Source organism: Chlorocebus sabaeus, chromosome 20 (genome assembly GCF_047675955.1).
Source record: "Chlorocebus sabaeus isolate Y175 chromosome 20, mChlSab1.0.hap1, whole genome shotgun sequence".
NCBI lineage: Eukaryota > Metazoa > Chordata > Mammalia > Primates > Cercopithecidae > Chlorocebus > Chlorocebus sabaeus.
In genome coordinates, this window is record NC_132923.1 from 129,728,055 (window position 1) to 129,746,755 (window position 18,701).

The window sequence follows — 18,701 nt, forward strand, 5'->3', positions numbered from 1 at the left end:
ACATAGGAAATGGAAATTCCCTTAATAAAATAAGTTATGAATATTTATCATCCCATTTTACCTGAAAATTGAATAATTCATCAATTAACTTTACTATTAATTATTTAATGCAAAATTAATAAACTGCAAAACTCATACATATCCTTGCAGACCCTCTGGCAACTGGGTAAAGAAATTAAGCACCAGAGAAATGGTGTAACTAGGGATATTCCCAGACACACACTGACGGGAAAGATGGGGTTAAGGCTGGAATTTTTCTAGAAGCAGCAGAACCTAATCAGTTACTCATAAAATGAAGGGACAGATTTTTTTCTCACCTTGGAATTCTGTATCACAGCTAAAAAAGAATTCAAAGTTTGGCAATTATATCTAAGAATAATTCCCCCCATGCGGTCTCTCCATTATCCGTCACCACCATCATCGTCAACAACCGTTTTCTCACATGTAAATGAGCCTGTGATGTGAAGCTGCCAGCACGACCCCCTTGTCCCTGGAGACCACGTCCTCTCCTGACGCCTCAGGTGACAGCCTGATTGGAAGGGGAGGGGCTGAGCACACAGAGATGGAAGTGGGAGAAAGTTTAAAAGGGGCACAGTGCCAGGGGACGCTAAGCCAGGTGGGTCTGACTTCAGCCATATCTGAGCAGCTGGCATTCAAGGGGAACCGAATGGTGCTTGGAGCCTCTGGGGATCCAGTTCCCCCAGAGCTCCCCGGCTCTCCACACTCAGGTCAGACCCCACTGCGTCTTTGCTGATAGCAGCTAACGGGACAAGGATAAGTCAAAAATTTTCCCAGAGACTTCTTACAGGAGAACAGTGACCAATACAGGGAGGGGTGTGTGTGTGTGTGTGTGTGTGTGTGTGTGTGTGTGTATTGTGTATTTATGCATGTGTGTACCTGTGTTTATATGTATATGTGCGTATGTGTGTTTCTGTGCTGCATGATGTGTTGAATATTTGCTTGTGCATGTGTGTTGTGTGTACATGTGTGTAGCTGTGTGTATATGTGCATCTCAGACAGACGGTGCCTCAGTTCTCCCATCCGGAAAATGGCATCTACATTGGCATGTGAGCACTCCCGGATTCTTTCTACTTTCACCCTTGGACTTCCAGTTCATTCTCCATCCCCAGGGCAACCAGGCAAGGGTGTTAATAATTGCTACTCAGCTAGGTACCCTGTTCAAGGGTACCCCCACCCCGCCAGGAACCCCCACTGCACCCAGCAGCCCATCTGGAAGTCAGCCCAACCTCCCCCACCCCATGCACTAGAGGGGCAGCCTCTCCCTGCACTTGACCCTTGTAGCACTCCTCAAAGTTGCAATTCTTATAAATGATCTGTCCTGGTCACCATTATGTCCCAATGCCCAGCACAACGCCTGGCATACAGGCGCAGTTGGAAAGTATTCACCGAGTAAAGAGAAGAGTGGGTGCCAACCAACAACTAAAGAAGGTGACGGTTCGGTGTCATGCAGCTCAGGAATAAAAGGGCTCGCTCATAACCCAGGGAGAAGATGACACCCATTCCCCAAACACAGCTCTGTCAACCCCCAGCTTCAGAAGGGCAGCATGGCCCAACACTGGTGAACTGAATTAATTAGAGTGAGCCCATGACACTGGAGGCGGAAGGGCCGTGGATGTTCGGTGTGAAAATATGTGGAAATGGCACATTTCACGGTGCAGCCTGTGCTCCTAGGAAGAAGCTGAAGCGTCTCATCTGTTTTCCCTCCTCCAGCCTTGCGCATACATTTGTTCTTCCATAATTTCATCACCTGCCTCAACATCGTTCTCCAAACCTAACAGTGGGCTGATTTCTCTGATCCCTCGGCCTAGGCACCAGCTGCAAATTCAATTCCACCGCAGGTGAAGGCCAAAAGAAAAAGCTCAGATCCTGAATTCCTACAGATGATCCCGGTGGAGGGAGTGATGGGAAGTCACAACGCCAGCCACCAACGCTTCAGCGAGCTCCCCTGTCCTCAGCAGAGCAGGACCCTCCCCTCCCGGACGTGGCTGCCCTGGTCTGGACTCTTGCTCCCTCTTCCCCCCAAGAGTCACCTCAACTAAACAGCTTAATTAACAATAAATTCCCTGCCAGGTGAGGTCAGGAGTAGCCAGTATAGAAAAATTAATTTTTTCTTTGAGGAGAAAATTTCCTCTACCAAAAAATTTCATCTCCCTAAGACACATAATGAACAAAAGAAAAATTTTCCCAGAGACTTCTTACAAGAGAACAATGACCAATACAGGAAGCAGTGCATATGTGTATTGTGTATTTATGCATGTGTGTACTTGTATGTATGTGTATGTGTATTTCTGTGCTGCATGCATGTGTTGAATATTTGCTTGTACATATGTGTTGTGGGTACATGTGTGTACGTGTGTGGTTGTGTGTATACATGCATGTATATGCTGTCTGTATTGCCTGGGCACATGCATATGTGTGTATGTGCCTATGTGTGTACATGTGTAATTGTTTCTGTGCTGTGTGTACACCTGTTGTGTGTTGCAAATTTGTTTATGTACGTGTCATGTGTACATGTGTGTAGTTGTGTATCTATGTGCATGTGTATGGTTCTGTGTCTGTATGTGCCTCAGCACACGCAGGTGTCTACATGTATGCTGTGTATGTGTGTACATATGTGTATAAGCACACACACACCACATAAAGCAAAAGCTCAAGCGAAAGTGGGATATGCAGTAGAGTTGGAGAACCAGAAAAGATTTCCTTCCTTTGTTTTTAGTTTATTTTTAATTTTTTTAGAAAGCTCCATAATGAAGGACTGTGGAAAATCTAAGAATAGCAAAGACAGTAATACCTCCTAGCCAAACAGCACAGGGGGAGAATCTCCAGCCCAGAACACCCAGATGATCTGGTGATTACTCATTACACAGAAACTTATGAATTGCAAAAAGTCCTTTATTCCGAGAACTTGCCTTCCCACCTCGCAATGCCACAAGGCCTGCAGGCCAGCTCCCTTTCCCTTTCCGTGGGCATCAGAATTGATCCAGAGGAAACACCACAGATGCCAATCCATGCCCATGACAGAAATGCCAGGCAATCCTAACTTTCCAAACCCAGGAGAGGGGGCTGAAGATGCTAAGAATAAACTGGGGGGTGCCAGAAACAAAATAAAATGACCATCAATGGACACAGACAGGGCATGCAAATACCTATCGATCGGTGTGAGCACAGTGCCAGGGGCTTTTCTATTCTCAGAAGTATTCATCACTGCCAGAGTGTCCTGCTTAGCGATGCCGGCAGGTGTCACCCTGGGCGGGCAATCTCCTGTTGGGGTGCCCCAGCACCCCAACATGCATCACAGGCACCCTGGCACGAAGCCCCTGCCGTGAAGGCTTTTGTCCCAGTATAATCCAAAGAAGACACATGCAGAACCATGTAAAAATAAAAGCCATCGAGATCCCACTGTCAGGGGACATGCACAACATAATGGATGGCCTTGGCCATCCCCAAGATCCCTGAAATTCTGCTCAGGGAGAGGCCACACCACGCCCCTGTGCCAATGCCAGGAAAGGCTCTAAACTAAGAGTGGTGCATTAAGAAGGTGGAGAGGAGGCCAAACGGGGCTTTGGCGTGGGTCGGGCTGCACACCTGGGGCCTCGCACACAAGAAGCATGTGTGCGTGTCAGCAGCAGGATTTCCCAGCCCTGAGCAGCTGCGCACTTAGAAACCTCCAAACTGCACTTTGAGGCATTTCTTTCTGCAGACTGAAAAAGACTTGGAAAAAGAGAAAAAAGCAAGAGAGTGAAACCGCAAGTTAGCTTGAGAGTGAGCAGGAAACGAAGAGGAGAGAGGGGAAGGATGAGACAACAAGGGGAGCAGGTCCCCACTCGGCACGACTCTGGGAGAAGGCCAGTGAGGAAGAAACAGGGCTCACAGGGAGGACTAAGCATCGCTCGTCCTCGCCAATGGCAGTAAAGGAATGAAAACAAGTATAAATCCACAAGGAGAAAGCCAAGGGGAACAGAGACGAGCGTGGATAAGAGACGCCAACACATTCTGGAGAGACGGGAAGCAGATGCAGGGTTGGTAACTGACACAGCCGAATCTAGGAAGCGAAAATCCGAGTGCCGTGCGGTGGACCTCAGGACCAACACACTAACCCGCCTGCCAAGCCCCCGGAAGACTCGTGAATTGGAAGCAGCAGGTGCCACGGAAGGCAGAAGTTAGGACTGGGGTGGGAAGCAGAGGGAGCTCGCACATCTGTGTAGGGGGCAGTAGACCCTCCCAGGGTCCTATGTCTACACTGAGCAGACAGGCGACCACCCCCTGGCCTCTGCCCCAGTGGGAGACACACTGATTCTCTGAAGAGCTGGAGTCTGGAAAGACTCCAAACTCGGAAACAGCAGAAGAGAGGCAAGAAACACGGAAACTGGGAGAACTAAGAAACAAGAAACTGGGAGAATGAAGTAATAGCTCTCATACCGAATGCTGACATTCCCAGCCCCTTGCCCTGCCTGGCCCTCCCAGACCGCTAGCAGCCAGGCCAGCTCAAACTAGGCAGCACATTGACCAGTCCTTCTCAGGAGAACCCAGATGGCTCCAGAGAAAAAATGTAGAGATGCAGAACCTCAGAGTTACCAACAGAAAGCTGGCTCCTCCATTAACCAGCCCCTCCCCAGGTAAGGAAGAGCCAGGCAGTGCACACAGCAAGAAAGCTAAATCCTCAGTCAGCATCTGAGGAAGCCGGAAGATGACATCTAAAATTGACAAATCAAGAAACAGCAGAGTCAACATATTTAGAAATCTGGAGGTAAATATCAGAACCAAAAGACCGGAGGGCAGCCGCCCCTGGGAAACAGGATTGAGCTGTAGGGCAGAGGCTGCTATCTTTCCTTACAAGTTTTTTAGGGCCACGTGACATACTAAACTATGTACACGTATAATTTTTATAAAAATAAAAGAAGGGGCAGCCGGGCGCTCTGACTCACGCCTGTAATCCCAGCACTTTGGGAGGCCGAGGCGGGCAGATCACTTGAGGCCACGAGTTCGAGAGCAGCCTGGCCAACAGGGTGAAACGTCGTCTCTACTAAAAATACAAAAATTAGCCAGGAGTGGCGGCGGGCACCTGTAATCCCAGCTGCTCAGGAGACCGAGGCAGGAGAATCACTTGAACCTAGGAGGCGGAGGTTGCAGTGAGCCGAGATCACACCACTGCACTCCAGCCTGGCTGATGGTGAAACTCCATATCAAAATTTTTTAAAAAGGGGGTGGGGTGGGGTGGGCAGGAGCCACAGGTTGGTAGCTGTCTAACCCAGGGAGGAATCAGAGACACAAACATCAATACTTCCCTCTTGGCTCCTCCAGGACACTGGACACTTGCACTCCTGGCCCCAAGAAGTGAGGAGGGGTGGGATGGAGGTCAACCCTCAGCTCTTTGTGCCAGGAACATGAGCCCTGGGCTGGTGCTGCCATTTCAACACGTAGCTAAGCCCACTGAGGTCACATGAGGCTCGCGTGTCCTCTGATCAGGAGCCCAGCATGTGTGACAGTCCCCCACCAAGCCATCAGCGCCCCCACCGTGGGCAACTTCCTGGACACGGAGGGGATGTGAGGAAGTGGCCTCCGTGGGTTGCCCCTGCTTTGACATGTTGTATTCTGGGATTAACTAGGATAAAGATAACTGGAATTCAGGGCAGACCTATTTCCATGCAGAGACTGGGGACTTCCCTACCACTGTGGAGACACTGCCAGACACTCCATCAGGATACAGGCCACAGCTCATTCCCCGCCTCAGCCCGGAAATAAATGAAAAGTACGTGACAGGTACCCTGCGAGGAAGTCCTCGGGCAGGAGGCTCCCTGGGAGCTCTGACAGACGTGGCACCCGCCAACTTCCTCGCCCTGCAGTTGCCCTTTGGCCAACGATGGCCTTGGCCAAGAATCTGCGACACATTATGCAAATGCTGAAACGCACCTAACGTGACACGTCTCTGTGTTAATTTGAAGTAGGTCCCCGGTTCAGCATAATGCAAAGGTTACCACGTGGAAACCACTGCCGACCCAGTTTCCATTTTCCTGCATAGTCCCAAAGTACAGAGTCCTAAAATGCTCTGAGTCTAAAACTGCCCTCCCGAACTCTGGCCACCAACAGCACCCCCTGGGCATGCGCGCGCGCGCACACACACACACACACACGATTCATCCACCCCAGCCAACCCTGCCCAGCTGAACACCTGAGGAAAAGCTACAGAGGCAACTCTGGGAATTTTTTTTCACTGTGGTAAAATATATGTAACATAAAATTTACCATTTTCACCATTTTGAATGGCATTAAGCACATTCACATTACTCTGCCACCATCATCACCACCACCCGTCTTCCCAGCTGAAACGCTATGCCCATTGAAGACTAACTCCCATTTCTCCCTCCCTCCACCCCAGCCCTTGGAAACCACCATCTACTTTCCATCTCCAGAGCAGACTACTCTAGATCCCTCAGTTAGCAGATCACACAATGTGTGGCCCTTTGCATCCGACTGATTCACTGAGCATAACGGCTTCAGGCTTCATCCAGGTTGCAGCAGGTGTCAGAATTGCATTTCTTTTCAGCTCTGGGAATTTTTAAATGATTTTTGCAATTCTATTCCGGTCACTCGAGCAGCCTTCCCAGGAATAGGGGCTTCCTTAGAAAAGTCCTCTGTCCTAAAGAGCAGATGCCTTAAAGGTGGCCAACAGGTCACTGCCAGGGGTCTCACAGTGGGACTGAACAAAGACAAGCCCCCCTGCACCAGGACCAGCCTGGGGCCTGATAACACGGGCTTTCTAGGCAGAGGTCTCTGCTCACAGGCTGGTACCACGCTGGGACCCTAAGGGCTGTCTAGGACAAAGAACCCCATGGATGGCAGGCACTGGCACTCTGCCTCTTGGGCAAACTTGCTTCTGTGCAGAGTCCACACTCTGTCCAGCCCCCACTCCACCCCATCAAAGCCCTGGCCTCCCTGCACACAGGCTGTGAAGAGATAAAAGGGACAGCATGACTTTGTCCTTGGGGAACGCACCACCCCACTGGGGAAGACAGCTGAACTGGCAAACAACTGACGATAAAGCACGTGCAGTTATGGGAGCAGGAAGGGAAGAGGACTCGCCCTGAGTCGATGAGTTTGGGGAAGGCTCCCAGGAAGAGGCAGACCAGATTGGACATGAGGGCATTTGAGGTGAGGGCAATGCCAAGTGGAGGCCAAAGTGGAGGACAAGAAAGATGTTCGGAGAGCAGCCAGCCGCTCCCCAACTGTAGCAGTACCTGGAGGTGGGAGGTCAAGGAAAATAAACAGAAAAGGGTGGGTTAAGACAGAAGAACGGCCTTAAAGACATCACTGGAGAGTTGGCCTCAGCTCACAGGAAGTCTCTGAGGCTTCCAAGGAGAATAACAATGGAATCAAAGCAGTATTTCAGGAAAACCAATGGGGAGGAGGAGTTCGACTTAGAGAAGGAAACCTAGTAGGAGATATTTCAATACTCCAAGCGTGACAGTGGCAGTGAGGACACAGCTGATCCTGAAGGGGAAACATAAGAAAATGAGGATGTGAATTATAGTTGGAAACACTGGCAGAGTTGGTGGCTAATGAGATGCAGGGGACAAAGGAGAAAGAGAAGCCACCTGGAGTCCACGTTGTGTGCTCTGGCATCTCCACAAATGAGGTGGCTCTTCTAGAACCAGGGAAGTCAGAAGATGGAAAGCAGAGTGGGGGTCAGGGAAGGAGGGGGGAAGATGGCGAGTTGGAGATCATAACACGGCATGCAGGTGCCAGGGAGACAGAGTCGGATGTGGGGAAAGATCCACAGAGACTTGACAGTCAGACCATGGAGCCAGGGAGTCCTGGGAACCCCACAAGGGAGAATGTGGGACGAAAGAGCAGAGGATCACAGTTTGGTGTCCACCGCCATCAGGGCAGGGAAAGATCTGGAGCACTTGAAGCCAGAATGGACGGATGGGGTCAGGAAACCAGGAGGAGGAGAGTGGAAGCTCTCTCCGAGCCACTGGAGTCTTTGAAACTCAGGACTCACTTTTCTCCTTTCCTTCTAGACCTCCTCCTTCTACTTGGCTGTTTTATTTGCTTATTGACCAAAAAGCATTTAGTGTTCATTACAGGAAAATTCTATTACTAGACCCTTAGTGCTTCCATGTTAAGGTGCTATCTATATCAATCTAATTAATTAATTAGATAATTAACAGCTTTTCCAGCCTCTTTCTAACTGGTATAAACAGGAGTCCTGGGAAGGATATGCTCTTACTTCAATCTTGAGTTTGTGTGTCCCTGGCTTCCAGGGAAGGTTGCGTATTTCCCAGGGGAGGAGGAATAAATAATAGGGATTGCTCAGTGTTGCAGCTGCCTGCCTATACTGGGCTCAGCCCTGCTCCCTGCCCTCTGGTGAAAGGGACCTGCTCCCCTGCAGTGGGGTGCAGCTCTCCCACACTGCCTGTGACTGGGGGGCTAACTCCTACTTGGGGGACAGTGTAGAATGCCCTCCTGGCTGGCACGTATGAGCCACGCTTCCTGACAAAGGGAACCTTTGCCTGGAGCCTGGTTTTCCTGGTTGGTTTGGAATTCATGGCAGTGAGAGGCGGAGAGGAATAGAGGAGCTATTGATGGGCTCCCCGGGAACCTTCACACACATAAAAGCGAAGGTTATGGGCTTTGCAGTGAGATCACCCTGGGTTCAAGTTCCAGTTCTAGCACGGACTCACCATGCAGGCCCAGGAGGGCACACACCCTCTATACCTGGCAGAGCTGCCAGAAGGGTTTCAAAGCACAGCATCCAGCCCATGGGCGGTGCCCGAGAGCACACTGCTGGCTCAACCAGACAATCCTGGGACTAGAAATACCCGGAAAACTGAAGTGGAGAAAACCCAGGTCCCTTTCTTCACTACAATCAGGCTCACCTTTCTACATCACTTTTGTTCATTTTATGGATATTTCTTGAGGGTCTGGGAGGTGTCCATACTGTTCTAGGCCCTGGCGGCGCCTCATGAACAAGCCCCACTAAAAATCCCTCTCCCCTTGGTGCTAACACTTTGGAGTGGGTCAAGTAACGAATACATAAATTAGGCAAGGCAATCGTGACAGACACAGTGTGTCAGAAGGCGATGAGTGCTCCAGATAAACGGAAAACAAGAAAGGAGGAAAGGGGGCTAGCTGGGTGGGGCCGGGAGCGAGACTTTAAACTGCACGGTCAGGGACACCTCCCTGAGAAAGGGACACCCAGTCAAGGCCTGCAGGAGGAGCTGGGAGAACATTCTAGACAGGGGGAGGACACTCTTCGTTCCAAGATTCTCAATTCACCTGGCAGGGTGGGGAGCATGAAGTTCCCTGGGGTCTCCAAATGGTATTATTATCACACTGAGCACACAGCAAGTGCCAAATAAACACGTCCCTCAGGGTGATTTTTCAAACCGGAGGTCCCAGTTGCTGAGAGTACAATACAGGCTGTTTGAACAGGAGGCATTCAGCTCTGTTGTGATACCGTGGCTGCCCCTGGGGTCCCCAGCCCCGGGAGCCTCTGTGTAGCACACCTCATTATTAAATAGGTGAGCTGGGGCTCCCGGGGCCTTCTCTGTAATTAGGGCAGTATCTGAGCGAGGACTATATTTATAACCCCCAGCCGGCAGCAAGCCACACAGACAAGCAGGGGGCCCTCTGCAGCTCCTATACCAACATCTATATGTGAACTGATTACAACAATTAATTTAATAGGGATTCCTCCACACAAACAATGTATCATTTTATTAGGAAACTCTATAAATGTCAGTGGTGCAATTCATTTTTATTAATTTTCTAAAATGAAATTAGCAGTGGCGGCGGCGGCGGCGGCGGCGGCAAACAGAAGTTGTATTGCCTTCTCGTTCAGCAGAGTATTGGTGTCATTAATTCCTTAGTACCAGGAGGCCAGTTTGTATGAACTCAGCAGTTAACTGCACCAATTAATTTCAATACTAGAGATGGGGTGGGGGTGGGGATCCAAACACAACTCAACCACTAATTTAGGAAGGTCCTTGAACAACCACAGCAAGTTTTGCTTCTCCTGGGACAAGAAGCTTTCAAGTGTAAACATCGAGTGGATATTTTAATACTAATAGGAAACCTTCCGTCTTCACCCTCTGCCTTTAGGAGAGAAATTCGTCCTTCCAAAGCCCGGAGAAATCCTGGCAGATGCCTGCCGACGTCAAAGCCTCCAGCAGGCTGGGGACTGCCCCACAGATAAGAGGCACAGTGACACCGTGCACGGACAGACCCACACGGCATGCGAAGCAGAATCAGAAACATGACCACATTCAATCCTCACTGTGACCCAGCAAGGACGGGATCAACGTCGACTCCGTTTTCTATATGAAGAAGAAAACACAGGGCTTTTAAAGGAGCTAAGATGACCTTTTCACAGTCACAAAGCCACTGAGTGACAGAGCCAGGGCTCAAACCCGGATTTGACCACATCTGAAACCCGCCTTCCTTCTTCTGTCAGGCGCACCCCTGTGCCTCGGGGTGGGTCTCTTGTCTCTATGTATACCCCAGAAAGTCACATGAGTCAGGCATGACCCTGAGTGACATCCCCTTTTCAACTGTAACCCAAACTCCAAAGGCTGAAACTCAAGGTAAAACCACTGCCTTGAAATGTTCTACTGTTCTGCCATCAAAGGGTGGCTGAAACCCAGCACACGTCTGCATATCTGAAATCAGATGTCTGGCCCGGGACGCGTTCCAGAGAAGCTCCCTCTCTGGCTGAGGAGGAGCTCTTCTCTTTCCACTTAGATTTAAGGAGTGTTTCAGCAGAGAGTGAAGGGCGCATGGAGACGCTGGTGGCTGCTTGAGATGAGGGCCACCCGTGAGAGTCAGGAAATAGTCCAGAGGCAGAAATCAGATGAACCTGCTTCTCCCCGAGAAAACCAGGCCAGTGGTCCTCAAAGTGCAATCCCAGACCAGCCACATCCTACTGCCTGGGAACTTGTTAGAAATAACACATGCTCAGCACCCACCCCGGCCCCCGCTCCCCACCGCACCTGCTGAATCAGAAACCTTGGGTTGGGGCCCACATTTTAATGAGCCCGCAGCTGATTCTGATGCCTGCTCAAGTTTGAGAATGATGTCCTCCAAGAAGATGCCGCAGAAGAAAGAGGAGATGCGGGCGTCCGGCTCTATTGGTGTTTGGCCGTATTCACCAAATAGTGCACTGTATTCCCATCCTCTCCACTGTCCACCCCTGCCCCGACTCTGTGGAGGGATGTCCTTCCCAGCCCCATTCTTACTGGGCTTGGCCAGGGGACTTGCTTTGGCCAGTGGATTTATCCGCAGGCATGACATATGATGCCATATCTGAGCAGGAATTTTAACTGCACCTGCATCAACTGCCTTGGGCTTATGAGCCTCTGTGCTCCTCTGGGAGAGGCAAATTTCCCAGGCAGAGGGGGCTTCCTCAGCCTAGGTCCCACAGCAAAATGATGGACACAGCAGACCTGACCTCAACCCAAAGCCACAGGCAGCCCACAGACCCATGAGCAGAAAATAAAGATCTGTTGTTTAAAGTCACTACGCTTGCAGGTCATTTCTTGCACAGAATTATCACAGCAAAAGCTGATTGAGATAAACTATTTGATTTTATAGCAAAGGAAAAACCATGGTCCCAGCAGGCTGAGGTACTGGGGACTCCTGTGGAGGGACTCTCCTCCCACGCTCAGGCTGGAGGTAAAGCAATCAGAGCTACCTGGGGAAAGGAGCCTCAATCACTAACCTTCCTTCCACAATACCCTCTAGCCTCCTTCAAAGGGGAGGATTGCGCCCTCATCTAAAAGATGCTAACCAGCAAGTATCTAAGCCTAATAATGTGATGTTTTTAAATTCCTTCTAGAATGAATAAACATTCCCAAGGATGGCCTTTCCCATGACTCAGAAAGGATGAACAGGTCAAGCTGATGGGCCACGGGCACAGAGGACACACCCAACCCTTCCCTGGTCCTAGCTAACAAACCTGGGGACTCTGGGGCTTCTGTCCAACGTGAAACCGACTGGACATTCCACCACTTCCATTCAAGCCTGCAGTCCAGGCATCCTGTGTAAACCACACTCCAGCTACCACCTCGCCAGCTAATAAACACCTGGGCCCTGTCACTGCTAACAGAAAACTCACAGCAATTGGAAGAGCGTGGTCATGTATTTCCGAAGCTCTAGATTATAACGTTCCAAAAATAAAAACCTAGAGTTGGGGAGGACAAAAAGAGGCTGCCTTTTAAAAATCAACCCTAAGTCCCAACGTCACCGTTCTTCACAAGTTGGTAACATCACTGGTGCTGGGGGAACGCAGGTCAGCTCTATTTTCACCAATTCCTTCTATTCCCGAGTGGTGAGAGAAGCTAAGTGTTTGTAGCAGTTAGCAGGTTCAAGGACATTTACTGCATAATAAACTGCGAGCTTAGCCATTGCTTCTGATTTGGGAGGATCGCTTTACCACCAATCACACCAATCAAGAATAACTTGACTTTCAGTTTGTAAGACACGTTGAGATAAAAGTGGGCAGTTAAGCTGGTTTCTCTTTTTTCAAAGCACGTTTCTAGAGAACACTAGTGGCAGGCAAGCAATTTCCCAAAATAAACTTCCCCTGAGGCTCCTGCCTCTGAAGGCTTCCAAGCGCCCGGCTGAAGGATCCAGCCGTCAGGTGAAAAGTTCCAACTGGCGGATGGCACTTGTACTCTTTCTAATCCATCTGATCGTGTTCACTGCCACAGTCTTATGTCAATGAATGAGACCTCAGTGTCGAAAGCCATCCAGCACAACATGGCATTTTCAACTCGTTGCCCATGAACTGACTGGCCAAATCAGGTAATCAATGCAAATCAATCCACTTACTGTACATACGTGAAAAACTGCAAGATCTGGGACATTACCTTGTCTTAGGGGAGGTGGTTAGCCATTCTTCGTGTTTCTCAAATGTTATTAAATAAGCTGCAATTTCCTGAAACAGAAGAATAAAAAGATAATAACAACAATTAGCTCACGTTGGATCCTGAGAGGTAAGAAAGTTTTTGCTGTTTCCCAGCTGCTGTTTTCCTTTGTGGGCCTGGAACTCCATCCCTGCTAGAGAAACACTCGACTTGGACTCTGTTTCTATTTTGATTTTTTCAGTCCTTTCCATTGAACCTGTCACACGGTAGTAATCAAAGCACTGGGTCTCAAAAGATGAGTCGGTGGCAAGGACGAAAATATTTCTCTGTGGGAGGAAGACATCAGACACCATTTCAGATTCTAAATGTCATTAATTTAGGGAGGGAGAAACACATGCCAACAACAAGTCTCCACGATGCATAGACCATAATTGGAAAGTTTCGTCCTTTTCTGAAGCTGGACCAATCTTTCCTCTTTGTCACAAGAGACGTCGCATCCTCTCAGCTTCATCCTCAACCCCCTGAGCCAAAATCACACAAAGATTAAAAAGAAAAGACACGATAAAGCCATATTCCAGGGAGGAAGCAGGGGGAGAAATAAGTTAACCTCTCCCACTACTGATAAATCTAGTGAGCGGCGTTTCCAAAAGAAGAGCGACGTCAGCAGAGTGTAAGGTAAAGAGGAGGAAAATGCGGGCACCTGAAGGTAAATTAAATATTTATAAACACAACAACATCGCTGCAGATAGAATTACTGATTTATTAATAATTTCCATAAAAGGCCAGTGAGTGACATCAACATAAGTCATTGCTCCAGCTCGAGGCATGATATGGCCCTTTAATTCCAACTCCGAGAGGATCTGCTAACATGAAATTGGCAGGGATTGTAAGTTAAATTAAGGTTGGACTAGTACACGTTTCCCTTGATCTGGTGATGCCACAACACAGAGCTGTTGCCCTGACTATCAGGAAAATGCAGAGGGGAGGCCTCCACCTCAGCTCTCTCTGCAGCCGGGGTTCCTAGAGGGCTCCTGGGAAGGCGGCAGCCCCTCTGCCTGGAGGCAAGCAGCCTCTTTCAGCTGGGACATAATGGAGTTGACTCCTGTGACCAGAGATGCTAAACTTGGCCTTGAGAAGGAAGAGAAGCCCAGTAAGCAGAGCAGGTGAGAATAGAAAATGGTCCTGGTGCCATGCAGTGCAAAGGCCACAGGCCAAGAGTGGAGATCAAGGCCTCACATACCATGGAGCTGGCCCCCACAAGGCAGCCAGTGATTGGGAACTCAGAGCCCAAACCACCTCTGTCCGGAAGCCTGGACCTGACAAAGAACCTGGGAAGCAGAAGCCTATAGCAAAAATAGAGTTGCTTCACTGTGCAAGTTTCTATCACTGACTGCAGCTGAAGAAATCATAAATAAGCAGCTGATCAACCAGCACATTGTTCTCTCATCCCTGAGCCTTTTCACGTTTTATTTCCTCTCCTTAGAAAAATCTTTCCCTGAGGTCTCACTGTAGACAGATCCTTCCTCTGGCTGGCCCTCCCTAACTATTCATGATGGCGTCAGTTATCCCTCCTGCTTGCCTGGGTGGCACTGGCACCTTCCCCCAGTGGGCAGGATTTATCACTCTGCATTCTAATTGCTTGTTTACTCAGATAACATCCCCCATTGGAGCATGAGAAGGATACGGAACATGTTATCGCTGACACATCCCTTGGACTTAACAGTGTCCTGGGGCACATAGGAAGTCCCTGATAAGTGTTTGTTAGACAGGTGGCCGGTTGGATGGATGGATGGATGGATGGATGGAAGGAGGGAGGGAGGGATGGGATGGGATGGGGTAGGAAAAACGTGCATGGCAGAAGTAAATATGTATACACAAGTGTGTGTGTGAGAGAGAGAGAGAGTCTGTTACTGAAGATAGTTGACACAGAGTTTAAAAGCAGCAAAATGCAGCAGTTCCTGGCTAAAACTTTGCCAATTATTTAATTAACTCTATGTCACTGTAGGAAGGCAACATAGTATCACAGTTAAGAGCACATGCATCGGAAGCAAGCAGTGTCCTGGCTTTGGGTACCAGCTCGGCCTCTTATGAGTTGTCTCATCTTGAGCACATTACTTAACCTGTCTAGACCAGTTTCCTATGAAACTGGGAGACTATCAGCTCATGAGGCAGTTCTAAGGAATGATCATTCTAACTACACTGGCTGGCAGAAGGTATGTCCCAAACAATAGCTACCATGAATCACTATAAGATCTACGAGGCCGGGCATGGTGGCTCACGCCTATAATCCCAGCACTTTGGGAGGCCGAGGCGGGCGGATCACAAGGTCAGGAGATCGAGACCATCCTGGCTAACACGGTGAAACCCCGTCTCTACTAAAAATACAAAAAATTAGCCGGGCGTGGTGGCGGGAGCCTGTAGTCCCAGCTACTCAGGAGGCTGAGGCAGGAGAATGGCGTGAACCCGGGAGGCAGAGCTTGCAGTGAGCCGAGATCATGCCACTGCACTCCAGCCTGGGCGACAGAGCAAGACTCCATCTCAAAAAAAAGATCTATGTGGTGTGAGCCACCTGTCTAGCAGCCCCTGATGAGGTCACAGGTACCAAAATGGTCCAGGTCAGAGGCTGCCACCACTGCTGGATTAATCATCATCTGTCACCTCCACCACCCTGGACACCCCCGCATGCCCATGCCTGCAGACAATGAACGCTAACATCAGAATGACCGTTCATGCCTGCAGACAATGAACGCTAACGTCGGAATGACCGTTCACGCCTGCAGACAATGAACACTAACATCGGAATGACCGTTCACGCCTGCAGACAATGAACGCTAACATCGGAACGACCGTTCACGCCTGCAGACAATGAACGCTAACATCGGAATGACCGTTCACGCCTGCAGACAATGAACGCTAACATTGGGTTCCCGCCTGCAGACAACGAACGCTAACATCGGAACGACCGTTCACGCCTGCAGACAACGAACGCTAACATCGGAACGACCGTTCACGCCTGCAGACAACGAACGCTAACATCGGAACGACCGTTCACGCCTGCAGACAACGAACGCTAACATCGGAACGACCGTTCTCGCCTGCAGACAACGAACGGTAACGTCGGAACGACCGTTCACGCCTGCAGACAACGAACGCTAACATCGGAACGACCGTTCACGCCTGCAGACAACGAACGCTAACATCGGCACGACCGTTCACGCCTGCAGACAACGAACGCTAACATCGGAACGACCGTTCACGCCTGCAGACAACGAACGCTAACATCGGAACGACCGTTCACGCCTGCAGACAACGAACGCTAACATCGGCACGACCGTTCACGCCTGCAGACAACGAACGCTAACATCGGAACGACCGTTCACGCCTGCAGACAACGAACGGTAACATCGGAACGACCGTTCACGCCTGCAGACAACGAACGCTAACATCGGAACGACCGTTCACGCCTGCAGACAACGAACGCTAACATCGGAACGACCGTTCACGCCTGCAGACAACGAACGCTAACATCGGAATGACCGTTCACGCCTGCAGACAACGAACGCTAACATCGGAATGACCGTTCACGCCTGCAGACAACGAACGCTAACATCGGAATGACCGTTCACGCCTGCAGACAACGAACGCTAACATCGGAATGACCGTTCACGCCTGCAGACAACGAACGCTAACATCGGAATGACCGTTCACGCCTGCAGACAACGAACGCTAACATCGGAACGACCGTTCACGCCTGCAGACAATGAACGCTAACATCAGAACGACCGTTCACGCCTGCAGACAATGAAGGGTAACATCGGAACGACCGTGCACGCCTGCAGACAATGAACGCTAACATCGGAACGACCGTGCACGCCTGCAGACAATGAACGCTAACATCGGAATGACCGTTCGCGCCTGCAGACAATGAACGCTAACATCGGAATGACCGTTCACGCCTGCAGACAATGAACACTAACATCGGAATGACCGTTCACGCCTGCAGACAATGAACGGTAACATCGGAACGACCGTTCACGCCTGCAGACAATGAATGGTAACAGAGTTGTTGGTTTGTCGATCAGTTCCCATTTGGCTTCACAAAACCAGAGCAGACCACGGCTGAAGTCAGTATGTGGATTTACTAAGCCACTTGTCACGTGCAGCAGCTCATCTACCTGAACTTCAGGAGATCCGGTATCTAGAGGAATAGGCTGTGCCAGCCCCCTGATCCATGCCCCTGCCCAGGACCATGCCAAGACAAGTGACCCTTAGTGGCCCAGAGGATGGGAGGTGCAGTGGATCCCAACCTCTAAACATGTGATTTGTTCCAAAACCCGGGACACCCAAAGAGGACTTTCATGGACATCCTTCAGCCAACACTCACCCCAGCCTGACAGGGCTTCCGAAGGGGAAAAACTCCCAGCACCACTTACTGCCTTCTGTGTTTACTCTACAAACACTTACCGAGCATCGACTGTACACCAAAAAGGGAACAGGACCTCTTCGAAGTGAGCAGTTAAAGAGCTCACAGTCGAGCGATGGGTACAGACAAGTCAGCACGACAGTGTGTGCAAGCGCTGTTACGGGATCACCTCTGTGGCCAAACTCGGGACAGGGGGGTTCACCTCATGTCTAATGAGCTTCCGTCAAGCAAGCAGAAGCTCCAGGAAATCACGCTGATGTAGGAACTACCTGTGGGCATCCACCACTCCCTCCTCTACCCCCAAAGGAAAATTTTGCTTCTCCCAATCCAGGACACGTCCCACACAGAGCCCCTCTGAGAGCAGCCTTTCTGAGGAAGCTGATGCCCAGGCCCAGGCTCCTGTCTCTGCTGTGCTCAGGTTGGCTGGGCCCCAAAGCTGGACTCACCCGCCAGGGACTGTCCCATGCTGCCGCACGAACCAGGCTGGACGGAGCATGTCTGGGTTACCCATCTAATGCCAGGCCCCTGCTGCCCAGCCTTCCCAGCCCACGGTCCTTCCCCAGGCCACTCCCTCACCAGATGGGCAGACCACAGGTGAGCCTGCCCTGCAAAAGCTCAGGAACTGGTTTGGAGAGATTTGCCAAAGAATGAAGACCACACAAAGTATTAGGTGCTAAATGGCATGGAGCCCTGTAAAAGCCATCCACATTCAGGGTGATTGTGGGCAGAAGGACTTTACCATCTGTGTCGTTGCTGCCATCAATGTCACCAGTGCTAAGATGATGGAGGCACTGCCCTAGGACTTAAGTGGGATCATCTCATTTAACTTCATAACAAACTATGAAATAGGAACCATGGCCATTTTACAGGTGTGGAAACTGAGGCACAGAGTAGTTAAGTGACTTGCCTAAGGTCACATGGCCAGTACCTGTAGAACCAGAACCCAAATCCATGCAGAATGGCTCCCAGGCTCGCATTCTGCACCACTGCTCTGAATTTCAGAAAGGACCACCACAGTGTGCTTGGATGAGTGAAGAACTCAACTTTTCCCAGTCCAGGCTGACAGCTCCCTGCTCCCCACTGACCCAGGGTCACTTCCCAGCCCCACCTCCCTCCAGTGGACCAGGAGGAGTCCAGACTGGACCTCCTTCAGGGGGATTCTCTCCTTCCAGCAGGGTCAAGCTCATGGCCACCCCAAAAGCCTCGTTCAACTCATAAGATCCTCGACTTCAGTGATGGGCAAAACTCCTTGTCTCCATGGAGCCCTTTGCCTAAAACATCACAGGAAGCATGCAAAAGCAACACGGAGAGCTAGAGATGCTCCCGCTGACGAGGGGAAGGAGTCGTGAAAAGAAAGGTTTTCAGCTCAGTTGTCTGACCTCTCTTCCCCAAGG

The 18,701-nt window shown here is 50.2% G+C and overlaps 1 protein-coding gene across 18 annotated transcripts in view; it reads right to left on the reverse strand.

The window, feature by feature from the left end:
* CAMTA1 (calmodulin binding transcription activator 1) overlaps positions 1 to 18,701 on the reverse strand; it is a 975,861-nt gene that overhangs the window by 648,008 nt on the left and 309,152 nt on the right. For all 18 annotated transcript variants that reach the window (XM_037985400.2, XM_037985395.2, XM_037985394.2 and 15 more), the window contains one exon: positions 12,888 to 12,955. In XM_037985400.2, the coding sequence (XP_037841328.2) occupies positions 12,888 to 12,955 (68 nt within the window). The remainder of the gene's footprint in view (positions 1 to 12,887; positions 12,956 to 18,701) is intronic.